The sequence below is a fragment of the Phytophthora infestans genome, genomic scaffold, assembly GCF_000142945.1.
Source record: "Phytophthora infestans T30-4 supercont1.3 genomic scaffold, whole genome shotgun sequence".
NCBI classification, from domain to species: domain Eukaryota; phylum Oomycota; class Peronosporomycetes; order Peronosporales; family Peronosporaceae; genus Phytophthora; species Phytophthora infestans.
Genome location: NW_003303756.1, coordinates 390,963 through 411,933, shown reverse-complemented (window position 1 = coordinate 411,933; position 20,971 = coordinate 390,963). Strand labels below are relative to the sequence as shown.

The window sequence follows — 20,971 nt, the reverse complement described above, 5'->3', positions numbered from 1 at the left end:
CATCATTAGTTTGGGCTACCTACAAACGAAGGGCAACTTCAAGTTGACATGCTCAGAGGACCAACAGACTGCTTGGATCTCCAAGCCAAGCACATCACTCAAGTTCATGATGCGTGACAGTATCTACCGACTACGTGCAGAAAGAGTGACTGGAGTGATGGTGATGGCGGCTCTAAAAGAGGACATGGACAGCAAGAAAGCCATGGAGCTGCTTCATCAACGATTTGGTCATATGAGCATGGAGACGGTGAAAGTGTTGGCAAACAAACTCGATGTTGGATTTAAGATGAATGCAAAAGGTCTGACTTCCTACGAGTGCGTTGCTTGTGCTGCCAGTAAGGCGAAAAGAATGTCTTATAAACGGATTCCATCGCGGAAGTCCGAACCTCTGGAGACTCTCATGATGGACATTTGCTCTGTAAACGAACAGTCTGTGGATGGAGCTACAATGTTTCTCTTTATCTTCGATGAGTCTACAAGGTACAAGTGGCCGTTCCTACTCAAGAAGAAGAGTGAAGCAACGTTCCACATCAAGGTCCTGCTGAACAGGCTGCGAACTCGCTTTCCTGAGAAGAAAGTGCGACGACTACACTCTGACCAAGGAGGTGAATTTGCAAGCAAGGAACTAAGTGACTCCTGCGTCGACCAAGGGATTGAGCAGCAGTTTACGAGCGCCTATTCTCCTCAAGAGAACGGCATTGTGGAGCGTGCTAACGGCGGTGGTTCTACCAAGGATCAGAGCGATGCTGATGGCTACACACATGCCCAACTCCTTGTGGGGAGAAGCCTTCCTGCACGTGGTGACGACGTTGAACTGGTTGCCCACCAAGCCCTTTAGGATTGGTGTCCCCGCACCCAGAAACTGTACGAATCAGAGCCCATGATATGCGTACTTGGGGCTGTCTGGCACACGTGCGTGTTCCCCCTGAGTCAAGACAAGCGAAAGAAAAGCTGGAAGCAAGGGCAAGACTGTGTTTATTACTGGGTTATAGCGAATCGACCCTAGGCTACAAGTTCATTGACCTGGTGACAGCTCAAGTGGTGACAGCTCGTAGTGGGAATGTGAAGTTCCATGAAGAGTTCACGACCGATGGCATCTACATGAAGCATCTATTAGAGAACGCATTCTTTGATGGTGATCATACTCTACTCGAGACTGTACCTGTGGCGCGCATCAAGACCAACATGGAGACGTACCTTCCAGGTTGGAGTGACAGCATCTCTAGTGCGGAGAAGCCACTTGAGGCGGTACCACTTGCTGACAAGCCTGCAGAAACTGAGTTAAGTTCAAGTGGGAGTTTGTCAATCGTTGACGCACCTGTGAGCAAGGACAGTGCGGAGACTGCTGGTGTTGCAGAACCAGCCGTGTTGCAGGATCCTGCTGAAGAAACCGAGGAAGGTTTGGACGTGAGGAAGCGCAAGAGACGCAGAACAAAGAAGAAACCTGCAATGGTGGAGAAGGAGACAAGTGGCTTCGAGATTCAACCTCCATCAAGAGAGCCCTGCCTAAAGCGACCAAGAAGGAAGCAGAAGGCGAACGTTCGATTGTCGGATTACGTGGTAGGCCTAGTGCAGGCTATGACTACGGATGTGCAGATTCCGACGACGTACAAACAAGCACGTGCAAGCAAGTACTGGCAGCAGTGGAGAGCTGCAATGTTGGTGGAACTTCAATCGTTGAAGGGTCACAAGACCTGGAAACTTGTACCCCGCAAAGATGCCAAGAAAGTGAAGGTGATAACGTGTAGGTGGGTCTTTGCTGTGAAGCGAGATGAGCGTGGACGAATCAAACGATTCAAAGCGCGACTAGTGATCCATGGATTCAAACAACAACTTGGGATTAACTACTCTGAGACCTATGCACCTGTGATCCGGTTCGAAACCATGCGTGCGGCTATCTACTACGCTGTACAAAGAGGTTGGGAGGTGTTGCCATTCGACGTGAAGACGGCTTTTCTGTATGGAGACTTGGACGGGACTATCTTCATGGAGCAGCCTCCTGGCTTCTGATGGATGGAACTGGATCCATTTGCAGATTGTTGAGAGCCTGTACGGACTAAAGCAAGCCCCCAAAGTTTTGGAATCGCACGGCTTCATGTCCAAGCCTGTTGGCGAAGGGGGTTTTACTAGGAGCGATCTCGAACTCAGCGCCTAATATGTATTGAAGAAAGGAATGTGAAATCCAGTTGCCTATTGACTGTTTTACGCTGGGACGCATCTCACTGCCTGATGGGCTCACGTGACCTGTGTGCCACAATCGCTGCCTCACTGCAAGAGACATTCGAGCTCACGACGATGGGCACAGTCAAATATCTCTTAGGCGTCGAGATCCTGATTGACCGGCCGCGCCGGCAAATAGTGTACTGCCAGAAGCAGTACGCACTGGAGGTGTTGAAGCATCTTCATATGGAGAACTGTAATGGCTGCGCTACACCAGAAGCTACGACGCCCTCGAAGACAGACGTGCCTGCTTCGAAGGAGTATCTTCCCTACAGAGAACTGGTGGGTGCTCTCCAATACCTCGTTAGTGCATCGAGACCTGACATAGCTCATGCTACCCGACACCTGGGCAAGTATCTTGCGAGCTATGCTCATACGCATTTCGCACAAGCCAAGAGGGTGCTGCGTTACCTGAAGGCTACATGTGACTACGGACTAGTGATGAATGTGAAGCTACAGACTGATGTGCAAGTTAGTGGCTACTCTGATGCTGATTATGCGAACGACCCTGTGGATCGACGGAGTATCAGTGGCTACATCAATATGCTGGACGACAACGTCATCTCCTACGCATCTCGCAAGCAAGAGATCAACGCGCTCAGTACCTGTGAAGCTGAGTACGTAGCAATGGCAGAGGCGACCAAGGACTTGTTGTGGCTTGCTGGCCTATGCAAGGAGTTGAGCTGGAAGCATCCAGTACCTCAACTACTGGGAGACAATCAAGGAGCCATTGCCTTAACTGCGAAACCTGGCAAACATTCGAAATCGAAACATATCGATAACAAGTACCACATGATCAGACGCCATGTGGAGTTGAAGCAACTTACAACCCAACACATCGGAACTGATGATATGGTGGCCGATATAATGACAAAGGCACTTGCAGTGGTGAAGTTCACACACTTTCGCAAGGCTATGAAAGTCTTATCTATTGTGTCGAGCGATGACAACGTATCCGAGGACATGGCTACAACTACGACTACTGTTACTGCGTTGACTACTGCTGTTGATGCGGGAGGCTGTACCTGAGCGACATTGATGAAGATGAGGCGCGTATCGAGTGGGAGTACTGTTACTGAGTGGACTGCTATTGTCTTTGAGCTGCGACTACGCTACTACTAGGACTATGGCGGCAACTAGGATGCGCGTGTGTGATCGCGTCGACTTCCAAGTGCGTCGCCGAGATCAAGTGGGAGTGTGAGCTATAAAACTTACCTGCGTGTCGAGCGCCAGTGCATTGCAGTCTGCCAGTGTCCGGTGCCCCCATCTACGAGCCACCGTCCACTGCCAGTGTCTGCAAAGACACATCCCAAGGACACTCATGCGCCTGGCAGTGCAGCTTGCGGCTGCACTACAACCGGCTACACTGAGTACACATGCGTGCAATGGCGAAGGACTGTACCAAGGACTGTATGCACAAGGACATCGTTGGCTGTGCGCTGCCAAGATGGTGTACTCAAACGAGAGTGCATTTATCTAGAGTTTAGTATTGACTTATTTGCTATTTGTATACTAATCTACTTTTGCGGTACAGCGGTGTTCTGGCGGAGGCTGCTCCACACTTTGCGTTTTGACGCCTGCCGCTCACCAGAGAGCAGCAGAGAAGAGCAGCCTCGCCAGACACCGCAGTCCTGTCGCGGCCTTTTGCCCGGCACTTACGTGTTTACGTTACTTCCTGATTAGTTTCCTAAAGTTGACATTTAAGTGTATTTTCATTTAAATGGCTCCTACTCTTAGAAGCGATCGACACATGGAGAGCAATTTTCCCGTGACGAACCCTACGTCACCACTCGGTACGTCGCGTTTTAGCGAGAACGTAGGCTGTGGAAGCACCGCGGGGCCGTCGTGAGTAAGCGCAGTTATCTGTTCACTAGTCATGGCTTCATGCCAAATGCGCAGTTCATCTACTACGCCGTGAAATCCATACCACCCGCTGTACGAGTCATCACTTACGAATCCTGTCCCAACTTGAGGATAATAGTAGGGAAAGCTCTCGAGCTGCTGCTCTTGATCACTCTGAGAGTCCACCAGAAAACCATCGATATAGACCTTCTGAGACCGATGCTCAAACACAAGAGCTACGTGATACCATCGACCGACTTCCAGCTCGAATGCCACGCAAGGCTTCTCAGCCGTCACAGAGCAGTACAAACTTCTCTCGGCATCCACGTGCAAAATCTGGCAGTGGAAGTCCGGCCATCGATCTCCTTCCTCCCGACACTTTTCACTCTGCAAACCTAGCAAGACGCCGCCGTGTCGAACGTCCTGTTTAGCGGGTGATAAGCTGAACCACACGTCCAGCGTGATGCTCGGAGTAGCGCCGTCCTCATCTCGATCGTACAACCCAAAAAGCTTATCAGTGGACCAGAATACTGGCGCATAACTCTGCGGGGGCTTCTTGCCTGGCAGTCCAATGGATTGTCCTCCAAATCGAAGAGAGCTCTCGAGCGCATAATGTTGTTTGCTGTTGGCGATCGCATGTATCAACTTCAAGTCGGACTCGTGCACAGCAGTGGATCCTCGTTGGAAACGAACATGTGACAGTCGCGAGCTGTAGATCTCTGGACGTAAAAGGACAAGGAGCAAGTGGCGCTCAACGTGCGAGAGCCGCAGCACCTCGAAGCCGAGGAGCAAGCGAGCAATGGCGTCAAGCACCTCGTCAGGCAGCAAACTCCACGACAATGCAGCCATCCCCCAGAGCCACACGCAGGATTTGCTAAAAAAAATGTTTTGACGAGACGGCTGGTTCCCGGGAATTACCTGTCGACGGGAGATACGGATCCATGTGTCATGCCAAACTTTTGTAGCAAAACTATTACAGTCGTGCACCTCCAATTCGGCACCGGTATCAGTCGATACCCTGCCAGATTTTATGATTACGCGAATTGGATGCGCAATTACCTTTGCCCATCACCACCCTAGCAATTAACCTCAACGGTTTTCCCCTCCTCGCCGAGGGATGACACGCCGCATCGATCTGATTTTAAATTTTGGATCGGAGGTCTTCTTACAAACACACACTTTGATTTTTACCGCCAAAGACAATGGGACATCGCCCTTCCTCCTACATGTCCCACAAAAGCAGTCTTTGTGCGAGAAGCACAAGTCAGATCCTGCATGCACTCACTCCGAACTTGCTCGTTGGGCAACGGAGCGCTTTAAGACCCCCCAGGCAGTAAAGCGCACTACCGTTCATTGTATTTTTAAGCGGTTGGCGGAAGTTGCCGCCTTGCCAGACGCCTATCGCGACCGGGGGCGCTGTTGCGCGCCCGCGATTCGCGCGTCTGACGCCACAATTATGCAGAAGATTGGCGTAAATTTTGTACTGAATTAACAAATAAAATATCAGTGCACTGGATTTGCGTTTATTTTTTGCTTTACGTTTTGCACTTGTTGGAGGGATGATTTGCGCAGAGTTGTTAGGGCAGCACAGAATGGAGTGAGGACAAAAGTAGAGTGGTCTAGGCGGCCATAGTGGAGAGGAAGTCTTGAGTGTAGGAGGAGAAGACGCTTGTGTCGGACTTGGTAAAAGAAGAAGAGCTTGTGGTGGACTCGGTAAATGAAGAAGTAAGATTAATGTTTAAGAAAGTAGCGGGCTACTAACAAGAAATTAGTATGCGGCATTCAGAAACATAGTCTAGAATTGCCGCTACCATTCATCGTACTAAAATGTTCCAGACATTTTAGTACATTATTTATTAGAGTCAAAAATACCGTGTCTCTTCATTATTAGTTTATAGAGAGCACGATGGAGAGGCGGTCCCTGTGACGGGCCCTAACCTCAACAGCCTCCCTGGATCGACATCAGGGAACGTCATTGGATAATATAATACACGTGTTTTGATTGGTCTACGAAAACCCTGCTAAAAGTGTTCAGTCAATTTACAAAATGGCTACACGAATTCGTGTTTTTTGCGTTTCTGAAGCTCCTAGAGGCCCTACAGCCAAACGGAGACCGGATTTGGACTTTACTCGCCAGGGCAGTTTTCTGGGGAGGTGGAGTCTAAATCGCCATTTGGCCACCTGTGCACCAGGTGGCAGACTGAAAAATGACTCGAAAGCTCAAAACGAATTAGTTTTGACAGTGATAGGTTTTGAGAGTACACTTGTATTGAAGTTAATAGCAGTTACAACAAGTGGCCATCTTATCGGAGCGTGTATGTTTACTTAGAGAAGCTCAATGCCAACAGAATCGGCCTACATGACGGACAGCCTTGAATTTAGTAGAGACGACAAACGCAGATGATGCTGGGACGGCATAAGGTCTTATTCTATGGTCCGGCGCGCGGTATAGGATCAATCAGCAGCTCGGGGGCTCATCGAGCTGATCTCGTAGTCTCACATCACAATTTACATTCTACTGTCACCGCACCAGCCACACGCACGTCAAGGACACGCACGTCAAGGCCACGACACCAACAAATTTCGGTGCTTCAACAGCCAGCTTTGGGTATTGCAACGCTTCATTCTCGCTCAGTCGGCGTCATTCAGGATACTTGTGGAGACCAGGCAGATTGGCTCGAGGCTCAGTTATTTAACGCCAGCTTTGAGGATCATGCCTCGGTCGGCGCAGGTGGCCCGGATGGACCCTACTATCGCCGTGCATCTCATTACAATGGCTGCCCCAAAGCAGTTACCTTCGACTACGATTTCTCTATATGAAATAGTACAGTTATATTTCACTAGATAGTCATCATCACATCGGAGATGCTTACTTCGACAGCCTCCCACATCGAGGAATGTGTATGATGCTCTATCTGTCGGATAGTTACCACAGGTGGCTGTTATAACAGTCCTGTACGTACATGAGCATTTACAAGAAGTAGATCTTGTTTTGATATTGATGATCTTTTTCCTTTGACTTTCATTGTCAGATTTGTCGCCTTGTGCTGTTTTGCTTTGGCAATAACTGTGCTGATTTCTTGTTTTCATTGTTATTCTGGCTACTCAGGAAAACCTTAGAGGATTAAACCTGTTCACCGTTGTGATTGTTGTTGCTATCGTTTTAGTTATACGAATTTGTAGCAGCTACTTCAGGGAAACCTTTAATTTTAAGGATCAAAACCTGTTCGCTGAATTGTTGCTGTTATCGTTTTAGCTTTACGAATTTGTAGAAGCTACCTCAGGAAAACCTTTAATTTTAAGGGATCAAAACCTGTTCGCTCTGTTGTTGGCTACTCAGGAAACCTTTGAGGATAGACCTGATCACCGTATTTATCTTTATATATTTTGTGTAAGCGTTTTAGCTTTGTTCATTTCTTAAACTGCCATTGTTTTGCTCTTTAATATGTGGATATTTCTTTACAATGTGTGGTTTGTTTTTTGTTTTTCGCTGCTGAGGTCTTATAGAATTGCCTCCCAATTTCATGAAATGGTTGATATAGGTGCTGCAGTCATTTTCAATTTGTTCTGACTATTATTATTGAGAGCTTATAGTTTTCAAATATTTTTGAAGAAAGGCTACAGCTTTTAAAAGCATAAATAACATCAAACAGTGTCATCGGTAGCGTACGCATCATATTTGCAGTAAGTGTGCAGGCTCTCGTCGTTGGGGTTATTTTTCTCCCTAGAGGCTCATCGAGTTATTTCTCGTTTGGAAGTTTATAATTTTATTTTTACTTCGCAAGCGCTAGCGATAGATTTTGCAAACTATCGAATTCATTGTAGATGAAATTGATGCAGTAAAACTATAGTTTGCTTTCTGTAGACAGAGGCTTCTGTAGGCTTGTCTTGTAGTCATAAAGTGTTGAATTTTTTTTTCTCATTCTTTTGGTACTGTTATGCTGGAAATGTTTGAAACTTTTGCCAGTGACAATAAATGCTAAAGTTTGGCGAATGCATGAATAGTTTTTGGCGTTGATGCCTCCCAGTTTCATTCATTTCATTGAGTATTTCTCTCTCAACGTTTGGGGTATATTTTTTTTTTCGTACAAGCTAGGCCGCCTTTGTGAAATTTGCAATTTTGTTTTTGCATCTTGCAAATTGCATGTTTGATTTTATTCATAAATTTCTTTTGTGAATGTGGCATAATATGTTTTGAGCAGCTAGGTAACAATGCTTGCACCAAAGCAATATTAGGAGCACACTTCACTCACATTTTATCTAGCTCACAGCTTTGGGGTAATTTTCTCCCTGGTGGATCTTCGGATTGTATTTCGGATTTTATTATACTTCGAAGAAGTGAGAAGCATGCACACTATTTAGTCAATTGACAGAGACATTGCTCATGCAAAAAAAGTGTTACTGCTTCGTAGGCTCAATACGCAGTGCGTATGGTACGGAGTCCAGGGAGATTCTCCTCTGGCTCAATACGCAGTGCGTATGGTACGGAGTCCAGGGAGATTCTCCTCTGGCTCAATACGCAGTGCGTATGGTACGGAGTCCAGGGAGATTCTCCTCTGGCTCAATACGCAGTGCGTATGGTACGGAGTCCAGGGAGATTCTCCTCTGGCTCGATACCGCGTGGCAGACGTGCTGCTCACCGCGTGCAGCTCGTTTGCTGGCGTAGAGGGCAACATGGCCTCCCAGCATGGCGATCTATTGCACATGCAGCGCTACAGCTCAGTGGCTGGCGCAAAGTTGGCAACGTGGCCTAACGCAGGCAAGTGTCCGTCTCACTCAGGTCTCCTTCACCTCCTTGTGCCCCTGGCCATTCATGCGGCTTGGAGGTGTGTTGTCTTGCAGCGTCCAGCTCGCCCCTGGAGAAACGCCGGGCTTATAACCTGTTGGAGGGATGATTTGCGCAGAGTTGTTAGGGCAGCACAGAATGGAGTGAGGACAAAAGTAGAGTGGTCTAGGCGGCCATAGTGGAGAGGAAGTCTTGAGTGTAGGAGGAGAAGACGCTTGTGTCGGACTTGGTAAAAGAAGAAGAGCTTGTGGTGGACTCGGTAAATGAAGAAGTAAGATTAATGTTTAAGAAAGTAGCGGGCTACTAACAAGAAATTGGTATGCGGCATTCAGAAACATAGTCTAGAATTGGCGCTACCATTCATCGTACTAAAATGTTCCAGACATTTTAGTACATTATTTATTAGAGTCAAAAATACCGTGTCTCTTCATTATTAGTTTATAGAGAGCACGATGGAGAGGCGGTCCCTGTGACGGGCCCTAACCTCAACAGCACTTATGCCCTGGCACTGTTGATATGGTCCGCCCTGCCGAATTGGAGGTGCACGACTGTATAGACATTGGAGGACAATGAATGCCATACAGTACATATTTGACGCGAAATTGGAAAATGACTTCTGTAGTTATTACTTGTGACCATAAATCAAATATCTAGGCATATACACCATTTCCCGGCCAAGTTACCAGTTTTACCAACCATCGTGCAAATGGCCCGTTCTTGTGAGATCTAATTTAAGGCTGTGTGGAGATACACCATTTTTAATTTTAGGCTACGGCATTTGGCGATTTGCAAGAAAAAGCCACTTTTCCATTTCTGCCCCATCACACTTTTCAAGCAGGTTGCAAACCTGGTCAAATACATAGAGCCTACGCTACCGCATGCTCTGACGCTTCAAGGGTACCCCTTATTCAGAGAAGAAAAAAAAGCACAAACAAAGCCAAACAGCGACTACTGTATTCAAAGTACCGTATTAACATCATTTAAGTTGTCCTAGAATAAAAAATGTTTTGGAGGGCTTCATTTCTTGAAGCAGCATGAGCCGTGCCCTTTGATGCGGTAACGTAGGCTCTATGTATTTGACCAGGTTTGCAACCTGCTTGAAAAGTGTGATGGGCAGAAATGCAAGTCGTGGGAAAAGTGGCTTTTTCTTGAAAATCGCCAAATGCCGTAGCCTAAAATTAAAAATGGTGTATCTCCACACAGCCTTAAATTAGATCTCACAAGAACGGGCCATTTGCACGATGGTTGGTAAAACTGGTAACTTGGCCGGGAAATGGTGTACAATGACCATTCATCAAATGTCTAGGCAAATACTGTAGTATATACAACTGTAGACCTGAAAGGAAACAAAACTACTAAAATCGGAAAGTTATCAAATAACAACAACGCAACTGGACTGCACAAATGCGTACACGCATTCTGATTGGCAAGAGGCGATGGTGTCCTTGTCAGACTATCTGCTATTTCTGGTTTGGCAGCTTACCATTGCTAAGTCCAAGTGCAGTCATAATAATTGTCTACATGTAGTTCACAAACGTTGCAGTAAAGTACATGCAGATTGAGCGTCATATCGGCTCGTGATTGACGTGCTTAAGTTTTGTTGCCCATTCCAACATTGGAACACAATCACAGGTTCGAAGGAAAGAACATGTAAGCACCAAACAGTGTACCAGTACTACAGGTATTCTAATACATGTAGTATTAAAGTACAGTGTACATCATAATATGAGCGTATAATGCTTTTCGATGACATGAAAGCTGTACATGTAGTAAATAATACTTCATAGTATTAAATACGTATGTAGGCATTTGCACTACTGTGCCGGTACAGCTTTCATGACATCGAAAAGCTTTTGGAATGTCGCGAGAGGAAGCCTCATCTGACGATGGCTAGAAGTTGGCCAAATGTTGACTCAGCCACCAAGATCCGCCAAAATCTAGCAAAACTTCAGCGGAAACTTTCGATGAACGTTTCAAATTTCATACGAATAAGATATTTGGTGGGCACTGCTTGATTTACGCGAATAAGCTCAGCAAAACTTTGGCAGACCGCGTGGGCGTGACGGAGTATTATAAAAGCAGGCAACAACCTTGTTTGGGCCGTTCTGTATATTTCTCAATACTTGTCGTACTACTGTACAGTACCGGTAATATGGTACAGTATAATACATGTAGAGTCTTACACACTTTTTGCGTGCTGGTGGTGGAGGCGTCAAGAGAGAGGTCGATCTGATTATGTACTGCAAGTGAGGGATACCGGTACGCGGCGTATTAATTTAAGATGCTTGGAAGCACGGGGTCTGTTTCTGTGGATGATCTGACGTGTTCCAGCACGAGGATAACGCTACGTGGCCGCTGCTGGAGTTGGACCACTGCGAGGTCGGCTTTCTCGCTTTCCCTTGTCGATGCTGCTTACCCACATTACATGTACATTATTAATAATTCGTCACGGTATACTTGAAGTATGTTTCATGTGCACATGTACAGTACCTGGTACTCGTGCGAGTCGGTTTGACCGAGATTCATACCGCTCAGCACTGCTGAGCGGTATGAATCTTTTTGCCTGCTGAGTCAGCAGGCAAAAAGTCGCTTTACATACCATGCCAGACTGGCGACCAGTAGCGCCGACACGTACGCCGCGCAAATCTCGCTTCATATCCTGCGTCAATGGCCGCGGTGCTTGGCAAGCACTGCTTGCTCTTTGACCCAGACAGTTTGATGCTCGTGCGTGGGTGACCGCATAACGGGTAGACGACCTCGCTAGCTCGATTCATGTACATGTACTCATGCCAGCAAAAACAACGCCTGGGTCATCCAGTGTGCTGGAGACGTGCAGGTATCGTCAGTGAGGGGCGAGTTTGACAAGCAAATACTAACTCATCCCTGACCGTCCGCCTGCTTGTTCATTTGCATGCTCTACCTGATACATCAGGCTTACTTGTACTTGTAAGCTATAGTGAAAGTCTACGAGGCTGATGCTCTGAAAGCCGGAGGGATCATGAAATTTTGGTGCAAAACGCACGAATGCTACTTTCGGAATGTACCATTGCAAACTGAGACCGAAGCATGGTTGCCTCCGATATTCCACTGTAGACAACCAATGCGCTCTCAGTTAATCGATTAGCGCCGGTCTCTCTCCACGAGCCAGCGCACTCGGCAAGCTCAGGTTTCCACGTTGTGTGGATTTTCTCCAACAATATTGCCGGTTTCCGGGTCGTCGGATCGATCGAACTCAAATTTTGGTTTTCGAGCGCTGCCATCTTTTCCACACATTTATCCTTCATAAATTAGACGTGAATGAAGATCCCTTTTTTCGTGCGAATTTTGAGAAACTTTTCATGCCTGTCAAAAGCGAGATGAGCGCTCCGTCTCTTGAGTGTGCAGCTCGCCTTCCAGTCGATGGCATCGATAGATACGCTCCAACTTGGAGCCAAGATGCAGCGCTAAAACTGCGACGCAAACAATAACCCATGTGTAGTGTGTCAAGTAATTTACATCTCCGCCCTCATTGCACGAATAGCGCCCGACCTGGCGGAACGGGAACACATTTCGCTAGTGCATCCATCCATCCATTGACTGCAACGTCTTACAGTTGTGGTTCGTCACCCAGGTGAGCACTTCAGTACTGAAAATGATTTCGCCCAAGGTCATGAGTGAGCTGCATCAGGCCAAGCTCGTGCCCACGCAATTCACAGTGCCCAAGCCGGGTGAGCACGCGTGGTCGCCTGCTGAGCAGCGTCGATTCTGGGAGGCCATCCAGCGCTTTCCGCAGGGCCCCTGGACGGCCATTGCCGCCTACGTGGGCTCCAAGTCTACCCGCCAAGCTATGACCCACGCGCAGAAGCTTCGGCAAAAGCTCAGTCGATGGAAACGTCGCGTACGTAGTGACTCGGTCAGCTCAGCGTGTAGTACGGGCTCCAACTCGAGTTCATCGGCCACAGTGACTACCCCGGTTGACGGATCTCAGTCGCCGCCAATGTCACCGACGAAATACGGCGATATTGGCAAGCTCAGTGTCATGGATCATATTGAGGAGGAGGATGAAAAGAAGAGTGTGGAGGATGACTGCGAACCGATGGACATCAAACCAGGGTTCAAAAGCGAAGTACAGCGGCTTGACGATCATGAGCAGGTGCACGATGCACACGACGACCGCTACTTGGAGCATCTGCTGACCGATATTGAGCCGGTATTGGAACACGTCGCGCATTTTACAAACGGTTCGCATGGTCACAATACGGAAGAGGCAACACGGCCAGTGGCGACGACTGACTACACCAGCGAGCAGGCAGTGTATTTTACGCATCATGGTGACATGGCTGCTTCGGAGCACAAGACCATGGAGCACTCGTGGAATCAACACCACCCGCACGCTGCCTATTACCAGCAACAGTATCAGCAGCATCATCATCAGCAGCAGCAACAGTATCACCAGCTGTACAGCGCTCCGGCTACCTCAACGGCAATGCATTACACGTCCACTGAGGGCGGCCACCAGCACAACAACTTCCACCATTTATAAGGTGGCCTCCGTTTTTATCGTCTTAGAGTTTCGCGAAGAAGACTGGAGTATGCGTGATAGTGAAGCTGAATTAGTTAATAGTTAGTACTTCGTAGTAATCAAGCGAGTGGATGGATATCTCAACACAAGTCGCATGCGCTGGCTAGACGTAGACAGCCTAAGATAAGAGTACATGTAGTTCATGGCATGGGTACACGTAGAGTAGAGAGATGCTGCCACAAGTGAACCAACTTTGCTTGCACAAACCAGGCAGACACGGTCACTTTGACGAGCTCGTGATACCAGGTAGCATGAGGAGAGGTCGGATCTGTATTTCCACACTGATCTACTTCTCAAAGTGTCCGTCAAAGCCGACGAAGCCGGCCATGAGGAACACGTGGAAAAAAGATTTCTTCTCTATCCGCGAGCACCAGTTCCAGGCACTCGTGAGGCGGCCATCAATGCACGAGCCGGCATCAAAGAAATTGTCCGCTCCGCTGCCATCGAAGCCGTGCTTAAAAAAGTCGCACAGGATACGCTTCTGCAGCGTCTGGGCGCCTCCGAAACTTTCTTCGATATACGCACGCGTGTTGGGCTGCGCTGCGAGCGCCGGGATGTCGTGCACCGTGTTGACAATCGGGCTGAGAATGCGCGAAATTTGCGTGTACTTGTCGATGAACATGAGTGCGTTCGGCACGTTGTGGTCGCCAAGATGGACCACGGAAGAGCCCACCCAACGAGGACGCAGTTTCTGTGTGTGGTGCAAGATCGAGTGCACGAGATGAGACGTCTCGGGTGCGTGCTGCATGCGGTTGAGACCCTGGCCGGTATCGCGGAGGCGGTACATGCTGCCGCCGAGCAAATCCTCCTCCGCGACCCACCACAAACGCAGCATCGACGTTGTCATGTTCTTCCACAGAAGCAGTGACTGCAACACGTACTCATACTGGCTGGCGTGGCTGTGACTGAGTCGCGCACCGTTCTTGCCGGCCCGAATGTCGAGACTGAAACCGGGCTCTGCTTTCTCTGGGGTGAAATACTTCTCCAAATAGTCGATCATTCGCGTGATTGGCGACCTGTTCGACGCCAGATAGCTCTGGCTGTCGGAAATGGATGCAAGGCACAGACGGATTTCTTCTTCCGACAGCGACGCTGACGAGTAGTCCCGCACAAGCTCCTCAATTGCTTGTTGCTTGTCACGTGAGAAGCGCTGCATAGCTTCTGAGTCAGCTCGTAGATTGGGGTCGACAGCAGCCACAGATGTCGCCACCACACAGCGCGTATCACGCAGCATCTCCAACGCGTGCCGTTCGTGGAGCAGCGATGCCACCGTCTTAATGGGCGCCACACACGAAAAGCCCAGATAGTTCCTAATCTCACGCAAATTGGCGTCCTGCAGCAAGTATATCATTTTGCCGTAGTTGTTGCGCATGCGCTCCGGATTCATTATCTTGTAGCGACGCCCGATCTCAAACACCTGTCGAAAGAACTCCTCATTGTCCTTGAACTGCTTGTCCTGCACGAGTCGACGCCCCTGACGGAAATCATTGGCGATCATCAGTCCAGAAAGCACGCCGAATGCCTCGTTCAGTTCATGAATCACGCGATTCACCGGTGAGCGGTAGGACAAAACGTCCACTTTGTCTGTGTATTCACTGACGTTGAGCGCCGCGTCCAGCAGATTAAATAGCGCGCGCTCCTCCTCGTTAAGTCGCAATGGAATGTACGCTGCGTCCTTCATGAGCGCCGACGGTGCCTCCTCGATCTCGCGCATCAGCTCGTCGTCATCGTCAGCATCTTCTTCCTGGCTGTCGCCTTCCTCCTCCGATTCACTCGTTAATGGTGCTTCATTGGCTGATGAAGGTTTCATAGGAGATGGAGGTGGGACTGAAGGCGGTGGTGGAGTCGATTCCTCCTCTGCAGGAGACGGAGGAGGCTGGGTGGGCTCGGGAGGTGGAATTGGCGAGGCATTATCATTGGATGAGACGTCGCTACTGGACCCTGGAAGGACTGTCTTGGTGTGACGCAAACGAGATCCAGCATGGTGCTGCGCCTCAAAGCAGAGGGGACAATATACATCCTCACAGTCCTCGCAGCGGACAGCGGCCGCCGTATCCTCACATTCGACGCACATGGGCGGCGCCATCTTTGATCAATCGGTAGTTTCGATGGTGTACTTTTAGTGTTAAAACAGAAACCCGCTAAACATAGTAAGATCGACTTATTGTTTTCTACAGTATCAATATTCGTATTTAAGCGAGATCAGGGGGAGGCGCGTGACTGTAGGAAGAACCAGCCAGCGAGCGACCGACTGCACGCGAGCGAGCGAGGCACCGGCGACAGAGCCCGACTTATTACTTGACAGAGACCAACCTTATCCCTCCGCCTCCTGCACCCTCAGACACAATGGGTGCGTTTCCCAGCGGGGAAGGTTATTGCCCTTCACGGAGCGCGGAATTGGTTCTTAACCTTATGTAACGTTATGTGTTACAGAGGACGAAGTGTACCCCATGACGCTGCTAACCGAGGAGGTCAAGAGCGACGAGGTGGAGACGCGCATCAAGGCTATGCGGCGCTTGCGTACTGTAGCTCAAGCACTTGGCCCAGAACGCACGCGTTCAGACCTGCTTCCGTTCCTGCGTGGTGCGTGTTAGAAAGCGTTAAGATATGTTATTGACTCAGTTACTAACCAAAGGATTAAGCAGAAGCTACAGAGGACGAGGACGAAGTTCTCGTGGCGTTGGCCGATGAACTCGGTGGCTTCGTGGACCTCGTAGGTGGTGCCGAGCACGCCGCTGCTCTTGTTGAACCCCTCGAGGTGCTTGCCGGCGTCGAGGAGACTGTGGTGCGTGACCGCACTGTGGAGTCCCTACAGAAGGTGGTGGCTGTGCTTCCCAACGCGGGAGACATCATGGTGCCACTGACTAAGCGCCTTGCCGAGGGAGACTGGTTCACGTCACGTGTGTCCGTATGCTCGCTCTTTGCTCCCACCTACGAGAAGGTGACGGATGCTGGACGCAAGAAGGAGCTTCGCGAGTATGTAATAATGGCTTTGAGGGAAGGTTTCAGAGGCTAATTGGGTTGTTGTGACGTGCAGTTTGTACCAGATGATGTGCAACGATGACACGCCCATGGTTCGTCGCGCTGCTGCTTCTAACATCGGCAAGATCGCTGGTGCAATGGAGAAGGAGCACATTGCCAGCATGATCCTGCCGCTATTTCGTGCGCTAACAGCGGACGACCAGGACAGTGTACGTCTGCTAGCTATTGAGAACTCGGCTGCGATCGCCGATCTGCTCTCGCAGGACGAGAACTCGCTGCATGTGTTGCCCATCGTGCGTTCGTCCGTCGAGGATCGGTCATGGCGTGTGCGATTCAGCATTGCCAAGGACTTTTTCCCGCTCTCGCGCGCCATGGGAACCCAGATCACGGAGTCGGAGCTGCTTGGATGCTTCAGCAACCTGCTGCAGGTACGAGAGCGACGTGAACTACTACGGCGAGAGAATGCGAAGGAATAGCGTGTCTGACGGTACTATCACTTTTCTCAGGACGCCGAGGCAGAAGTCCGTGCTGCTGCTGCGAAGAACTTGTCGGGATACATCTCCATTATCAAGAACGAGCTGTTTTCGAGCGAGGTTCTGCCGCTATTGTCGGCTCTTTCGCAGGACACGGCCCCCAACGTTCGAAGTACGTTTTTGATATCATCTGCTTTGGAATATGAGGCACATGCTAACGTCGCTTCGTGTTGCTGGCGATTCTTGTCTTGCTCAGCTGCTGTTTCCATCGCGTGCATGGAGCTTGCACCTAAGCTGGGTGAAACCACGTCCAAGTCGACGCTGGCCCCTCTGCTGCTGCTCTTCCTGCGCGATGAGGTCGTGGACGTGCGGCTCAATATTCTGAAACGTATGGAACTTCTTGCCCAGTGGATGGCATCGTTCGAGTCGGTGCTGCTGCCAGCTATCGCCGACCTGGCGCGCGACCTGCAGTGGCGTGTGCGCGAGGCCGTCATTCTGTCTATTCCTGCCCTTGCTGGCAGTCTGGGCAGCCAGTATTTCCAGGAAAACTTGCTGGAGATCTACGTTAGCGCGTTCACCGACATGGTTGGCGAGGTTCGCCTGAGCGCCACCAAGATTCTACCGCAGCTGCTTGAGTCTCTGGGTAGCGACTACATCCTTCAGAACGTTATGCCGCGCCTGAACCAGATCTTCGAGAAATCCGTGATCTACCAGGAGCGCGTCAATGTGCTGCACGCGCTGAAGCAGATGGCTGTGGAGAAGGCGTCGAGCGACTTGTTGACGCTTATGATGACCCTGGCGATCCGCGGCGCTCACGACAAGATCCCCAACGTTAGATTCGTGGCCTCCATGACCTTAGAGCAGCTGTGTAAACTCGCTGATGCTTCCGTGGTCGCGGCTCAAGTCCGGTACGTTCAGCAGTCTTCAGCGGAAAAGAGTCGGCATGAAACTAATTGTACTATTTATTCTTTTGAGCAGACCCTGCCTGACGGAGCTGGCGAACGATTCCGACATGGACGTCAAGTATTACTCGAGTATCGCGCTGGATGCCGTCCAGGGCTAGACTGTAGGAACGCGCTCTTTTCGTGAGGATTCGCGGAGGTATTTGTCCCGCTTCTCAATTCCTTTCTGGCTACATCTTGTGCGTTGAGCCCCTTCAAGAGCGATGTCGCTCGTCTCTCCCTTCACTGGGACTTCCTTTTTTCTGCAATTGGTGCTTTTGCTCTAGAGTTTAGGCTGTGTTTTGGGCGCTTGGCAGCAAAGCAGCAGGTAGGCATATAAAACACCAACCCCACATACAATGTAAACGAAAGCTGGGCTTTTACGGGTTCATGCGTCGTCTACATATGAGTATCAACAATCTATCGGCTCTCGGCCTTATACCCGCGGCAGGACAATGGTTTCGATGAAGTACTGGTGCCAGCGTGCGTCGGTTGTGATCTCCGGGTGGAAGGCTGTGACAAGGATGTTTTCCTTGCGCGCAGCGATGATGACGTCCACAGGGTCAGAGCCATCGGCAGGTTTGGCGTTGGCCACACGCGACAGCACTTCAATTTCCTCGCCAACCGAGATAATGGCGGGTGCGCGGATGAACACTGCGTTGTACGGCTCGGTGTCGAAACCCGGAGGTCCAGCCACGAGCATCTCAAAGCTGCGCACTTGCGCGCCGAAGAAATTGCGCGAGACCTCAACGTCCAAGCCGCCAATAAGTGTTTGTCCGCCTTCCTCGGCGTGCTTGGCCTGCTGGCTCAGCATGATCATACCGGCGCAAGTGCCCCAGATGGGACGACCGTCCGCCACCCACTTCTTGAGCGGTTCCACGAGTCCCCAGCGCACGGCTACCTTGCCGATCGTGGTGCTCTCGCCACCGGGCAACACGAGGGCATCCACGTTCTGGAGCTGTTCCGGCAAGCGGATGGCCACAGCCGATACGATCACGCGCTGACCGGCCGAGGTGGTGGAAGTGAGACCTTCAAGCATGGCGATATGCTCTTCAAAAGCGCCCTGCAGCGCCAGCACGCCCACGGTCAGTGTATTGGTGGTCTCCGTCATGGTCTTGCTCCTGTGTTCTTGCTTGCAAGTTGCCTTGTGACGTTTTTGAAAGGATGATGTGGCTCTTTTCTGGTTGCTGGCCCATTTGGTGGCCCATATTGCCACCTCTTTAAGTCGATATGGCTACACAAAGTCGCTTTTTCTCATCACTTTTGCACACTACCGCGCTCAACATGGCGTCTGAAGCTCATTTGCGCGCGCAGTATGAGGTGCGCTCTGCTATTCTCTTTTAATGCCACTCCCAGTCTAACCTCTCCCGCAGCTGCTGATGAAGGAGAACAAGCTGCTGAAGACGAGCGTGGACAAATTGGACCGCGAGAACCACGATCTCAAGCGCTCAGTCTACGAGCTGACACTCAAGTACGACCCGCATCCCCCTTTTAATCGCATAACATCGCTTATGCGATACGACAGGGAAACTAAGCTGAAGTTGAAGGCAACAAATTGACAATCACTCTTCATTAACAGACTCGATTCCGCGCACGCGCCGTCCTCCTCGACCCGCGCTGCCGCCGCCGAGCCCTTCGCCATCGCTGACCTCCTGGCCGCCCCTGCTGCAAACGCCGAAGCTGCCGCCGAGTCGCCCTTCCGCCGCGGACATGGTGGGTCAGGCGCATTACTGGGCTCCAAGGTAGACTTCTACGATGCCGACGGGGATGGAGATGCCCGTGTGCTGGTGCACAAGTCGACGCTGCGGGCGCATGGCGGCGCCGTGTACACGGCCAAGTTCTCACCTTGTGGGCGACTGCTGGCGTCCGGCGGCTTCGACTGCAAAGTGATGCTCTGGGATGTGACCACCAAGTTCAACCAGCCGCAGTTGGCGGCGCTCTCGAGGCACTCGCAGCTCGTCATCGACGTAAGCTGGGCGGAGGATAGCGCTACACTTGTGTCGGCCAGCTACGACCACACAGTCAAACTCTGGGACGCCGAGAAGAGTCAACTCGTGACGAGCAAGGAGGTGGACGGCCTTGTGCAGTGTGTGGCCTTCAATATGGCGGGTACGGACACTGAAGTAGTGTTGAAAAAAATGCCTTGCTGACTTGTTGATGCAGACAACAACCAATTCTTCTTGGGCTCCAGCAAGAGCTGTCTGCACATGGCAGACACGCGATCCGATGTGTGTCGCACGTGGACGAACGACGCTATGGTGAACGCGCTCCATGTCGCTCATGACGGTCTTACGGTCACTACTGGTGACAGCAAGGTTTGTTGTCTTTTCTACTGAAAGCGCTTTGCTTGAATGTCTGACATGTGGATCTCGGGATGGCGCAGGGCATGCTGAAGACATGGGACGTTCGTATGGATGCGTGTCTAGAGGAGTTATCGGTGCTGAATGACCCAGCTAGACACGCAATCTCGCACGTGCACGCATCGCCTGCCAGTGACGGTGGCGACGACGGTCGTTTCCTTGGTGTCAATAGCTACGACAACGTTCTACGTGTGTACGACCGCCGCTCTAAACTCATCAGCTCCCGTAATACGAGACGCGGTCCTGGAGGTGGCAGCGACAGTCGTGACGGCGATCAGCTGCAGCTGGTGTGCTCTGTGTCGGGTCATAAGAACAAGAACTGGCCGATCAAGAGCTCGTTCTTCCGGGGCGACGGCTACAAATACAAGCTGGCATTGCCACCACGCGCGAGACTTGGAGGTGGTCTTGGTGGCTGTTCTGGGTCTGGATCGCGTCGCAAACTCACGGATGGCGATGGAGAAGACTTCGCTGACCCGAGCGGCGAGCGCGGATCCATGGACTCGTCGCGCGAGACGCTGCTACTTGCTACGGGCAGTGCCGACCGTCATATTTACCTGCACGAGGTGACGCCGTCCAAGCATGCAGATAGCAGTGGAGGCAGCAAGAATAATGGCTCGGGCAAGCATGCGCAGCAGACTCTTGTGCAGAAGATCGATGCCCACAATGATCGCGTGTACTGTGTGGATTTCCATCCAACCGAGCCTATTCTGGCTTCTGCTTCTGCAGACTGCTCCATTAAGATCTGGCTGCCACGCTCTGGCTCGAGCTCCGTTACACGTCATGCAAAGTCGAAGAACTAAGAGCAT

General features: G+C 50.5%; 7 protein-coding genes across 7 annotated transcripts; 3 read left to right on the top strand and 4 right to left on the bottom strand.

The window, feature by feature from the left end:
* Window positions 1-3,936: 3,936 nt before the first annotated feature.
* On the bottom strand, window positions 3,937-4,911 carry PITG_02141 (uncharacterized protein; the record flags this gene model as incomplete). Its single annotated transcript, XM_002907063.1, has 2 exons — window positions 3,937-4,041; window positions 4,174-4,911. The coding sequence occupies 2 exons, from the start codon at window positions 4,909-4,911 to the stop codon at window positions 3,937-3,939; spliced, it is 843 nt and encodes a 280-aa protein (XP_002907109.1).
* A 5,850-nt stretch (window positions 4,912-10,761) lies between these two features.
* Window positions 10,762-11,628, bottom strand: PITG_02140 (uncharacterized protein; the record flags this gene model as incomplete). Its single annotated transcript, XM_002907062.1, has 3 exons — window positions 10,762-10,785; window positions 11,339-11,385; window positions 11,448-11,628. 3 exons carry the CDS (start codon window positions 11,626-11,628, stop codon window positions 10,762-10,764), a joined length of 252 nt encoding a protein of 83 aa, XP_002907108.1.
* An 851-nt stretch (window positions 11,629-12,479) lies between these two features.
* Window positions 12,480-13,455, top strand: PITG_02139 (uncharacterized protein; the record flags this gene model as incomplete). Its single annotated transcript, XM_002907061.1, has 2 exons — window positions 12,480-13,198; window positions 13,431-13,455. 2 exons carry the CDS (start codon window positions 12,480-12,482, stop codon window positions 13,453-13,455), a joined length of 744 nt encoding a protein of 247 aa, XP_002907107.1.
* Window positions 13,456-13,695: 240 nt separating this feature from the next.
* On the bottom strand, window positions 13,696-15,495 carry PITG_02138 (uncharacterized protein; the record flags this gene model as incomplete). The annotated part of the gene is made up of 1 exon (XM_002907060.1): window positions 13,696-15,495. The coding sequence occupies one exon, from the start codon at window positions 15,493-15,495 to the stop codon at window positions 13,696-13,698; it is 1,800 nt and encodes a 599-aa protein (XP_002907106.1).
* Window positions 15,496-15,648: 153 nt separating this feature from the next.
* PITG_02137 (serine/threonine-protein phosphatase 2A 65 kDa regulatory subunit A, putative) lies at window positions 15,649-17,999 on the top strand (the record flags this gene model as incomplete). Its single annotated transcript, XM_002907059.1, has 7 exons — window positions 15,649-15,759; window positions 15,843-15,992; window positions 16,055-16,385; window positions 16,447-16,819; window positions 16,898-17,036; window positions 17,121-17,772; window positions 17,843-17,999. The coding sequence occupies 7 exons, from the start codon at window positions 15,756-15,758 to the stop codon at window positions 17,925-17,927; spliced, it is 1,734 nt and encodes a 577-aa protein (XP_002907105.1).
* Window positions 18,000-18,241: 242 nt separating this feature from the next.
* PITG_02136 (glutamine amidotransferase subunit pdxT, putative) lies at window positions 18,242-18,916 on the bottom strand (the record flags this gene model as incomplete). Its single annotated transcript, XM_002907058.1, has 1 exon — window positions 18,242-18,916. One exon carries the CDS (start codon window positions 18,914-18,916, stop codon window positions 18,242-18,244), a length of 675 nt encoding a protein of 224 aa, XP_002907104.1.
* Window positions 18,917-19,089: 173 nt separating this feature from the next.
* On the top strand, window positions 19,090-20,965 carry PITG_02135 (uncharacterized protein; the record flags this gene model as incomplete). The annotated part of the gene is made up of 5 exons (XM_002907057.1): window positions 19,090-19,125; window positions 19,179-19,276; window positions 19,385-19,914; window positions 19,969-20,120; window positions 20,189-20,965. The coding sequence occupies 5 exons, from the start codon at window positions 19,090-19,092 to the stop codon at window positions 20,963-20,965; spliced, it is 1,593 nt and encodes a 530-aa protein (XP_002907103.1).
* Window positions 20,966-20,971: the final 6 nt, after the last annotated feature.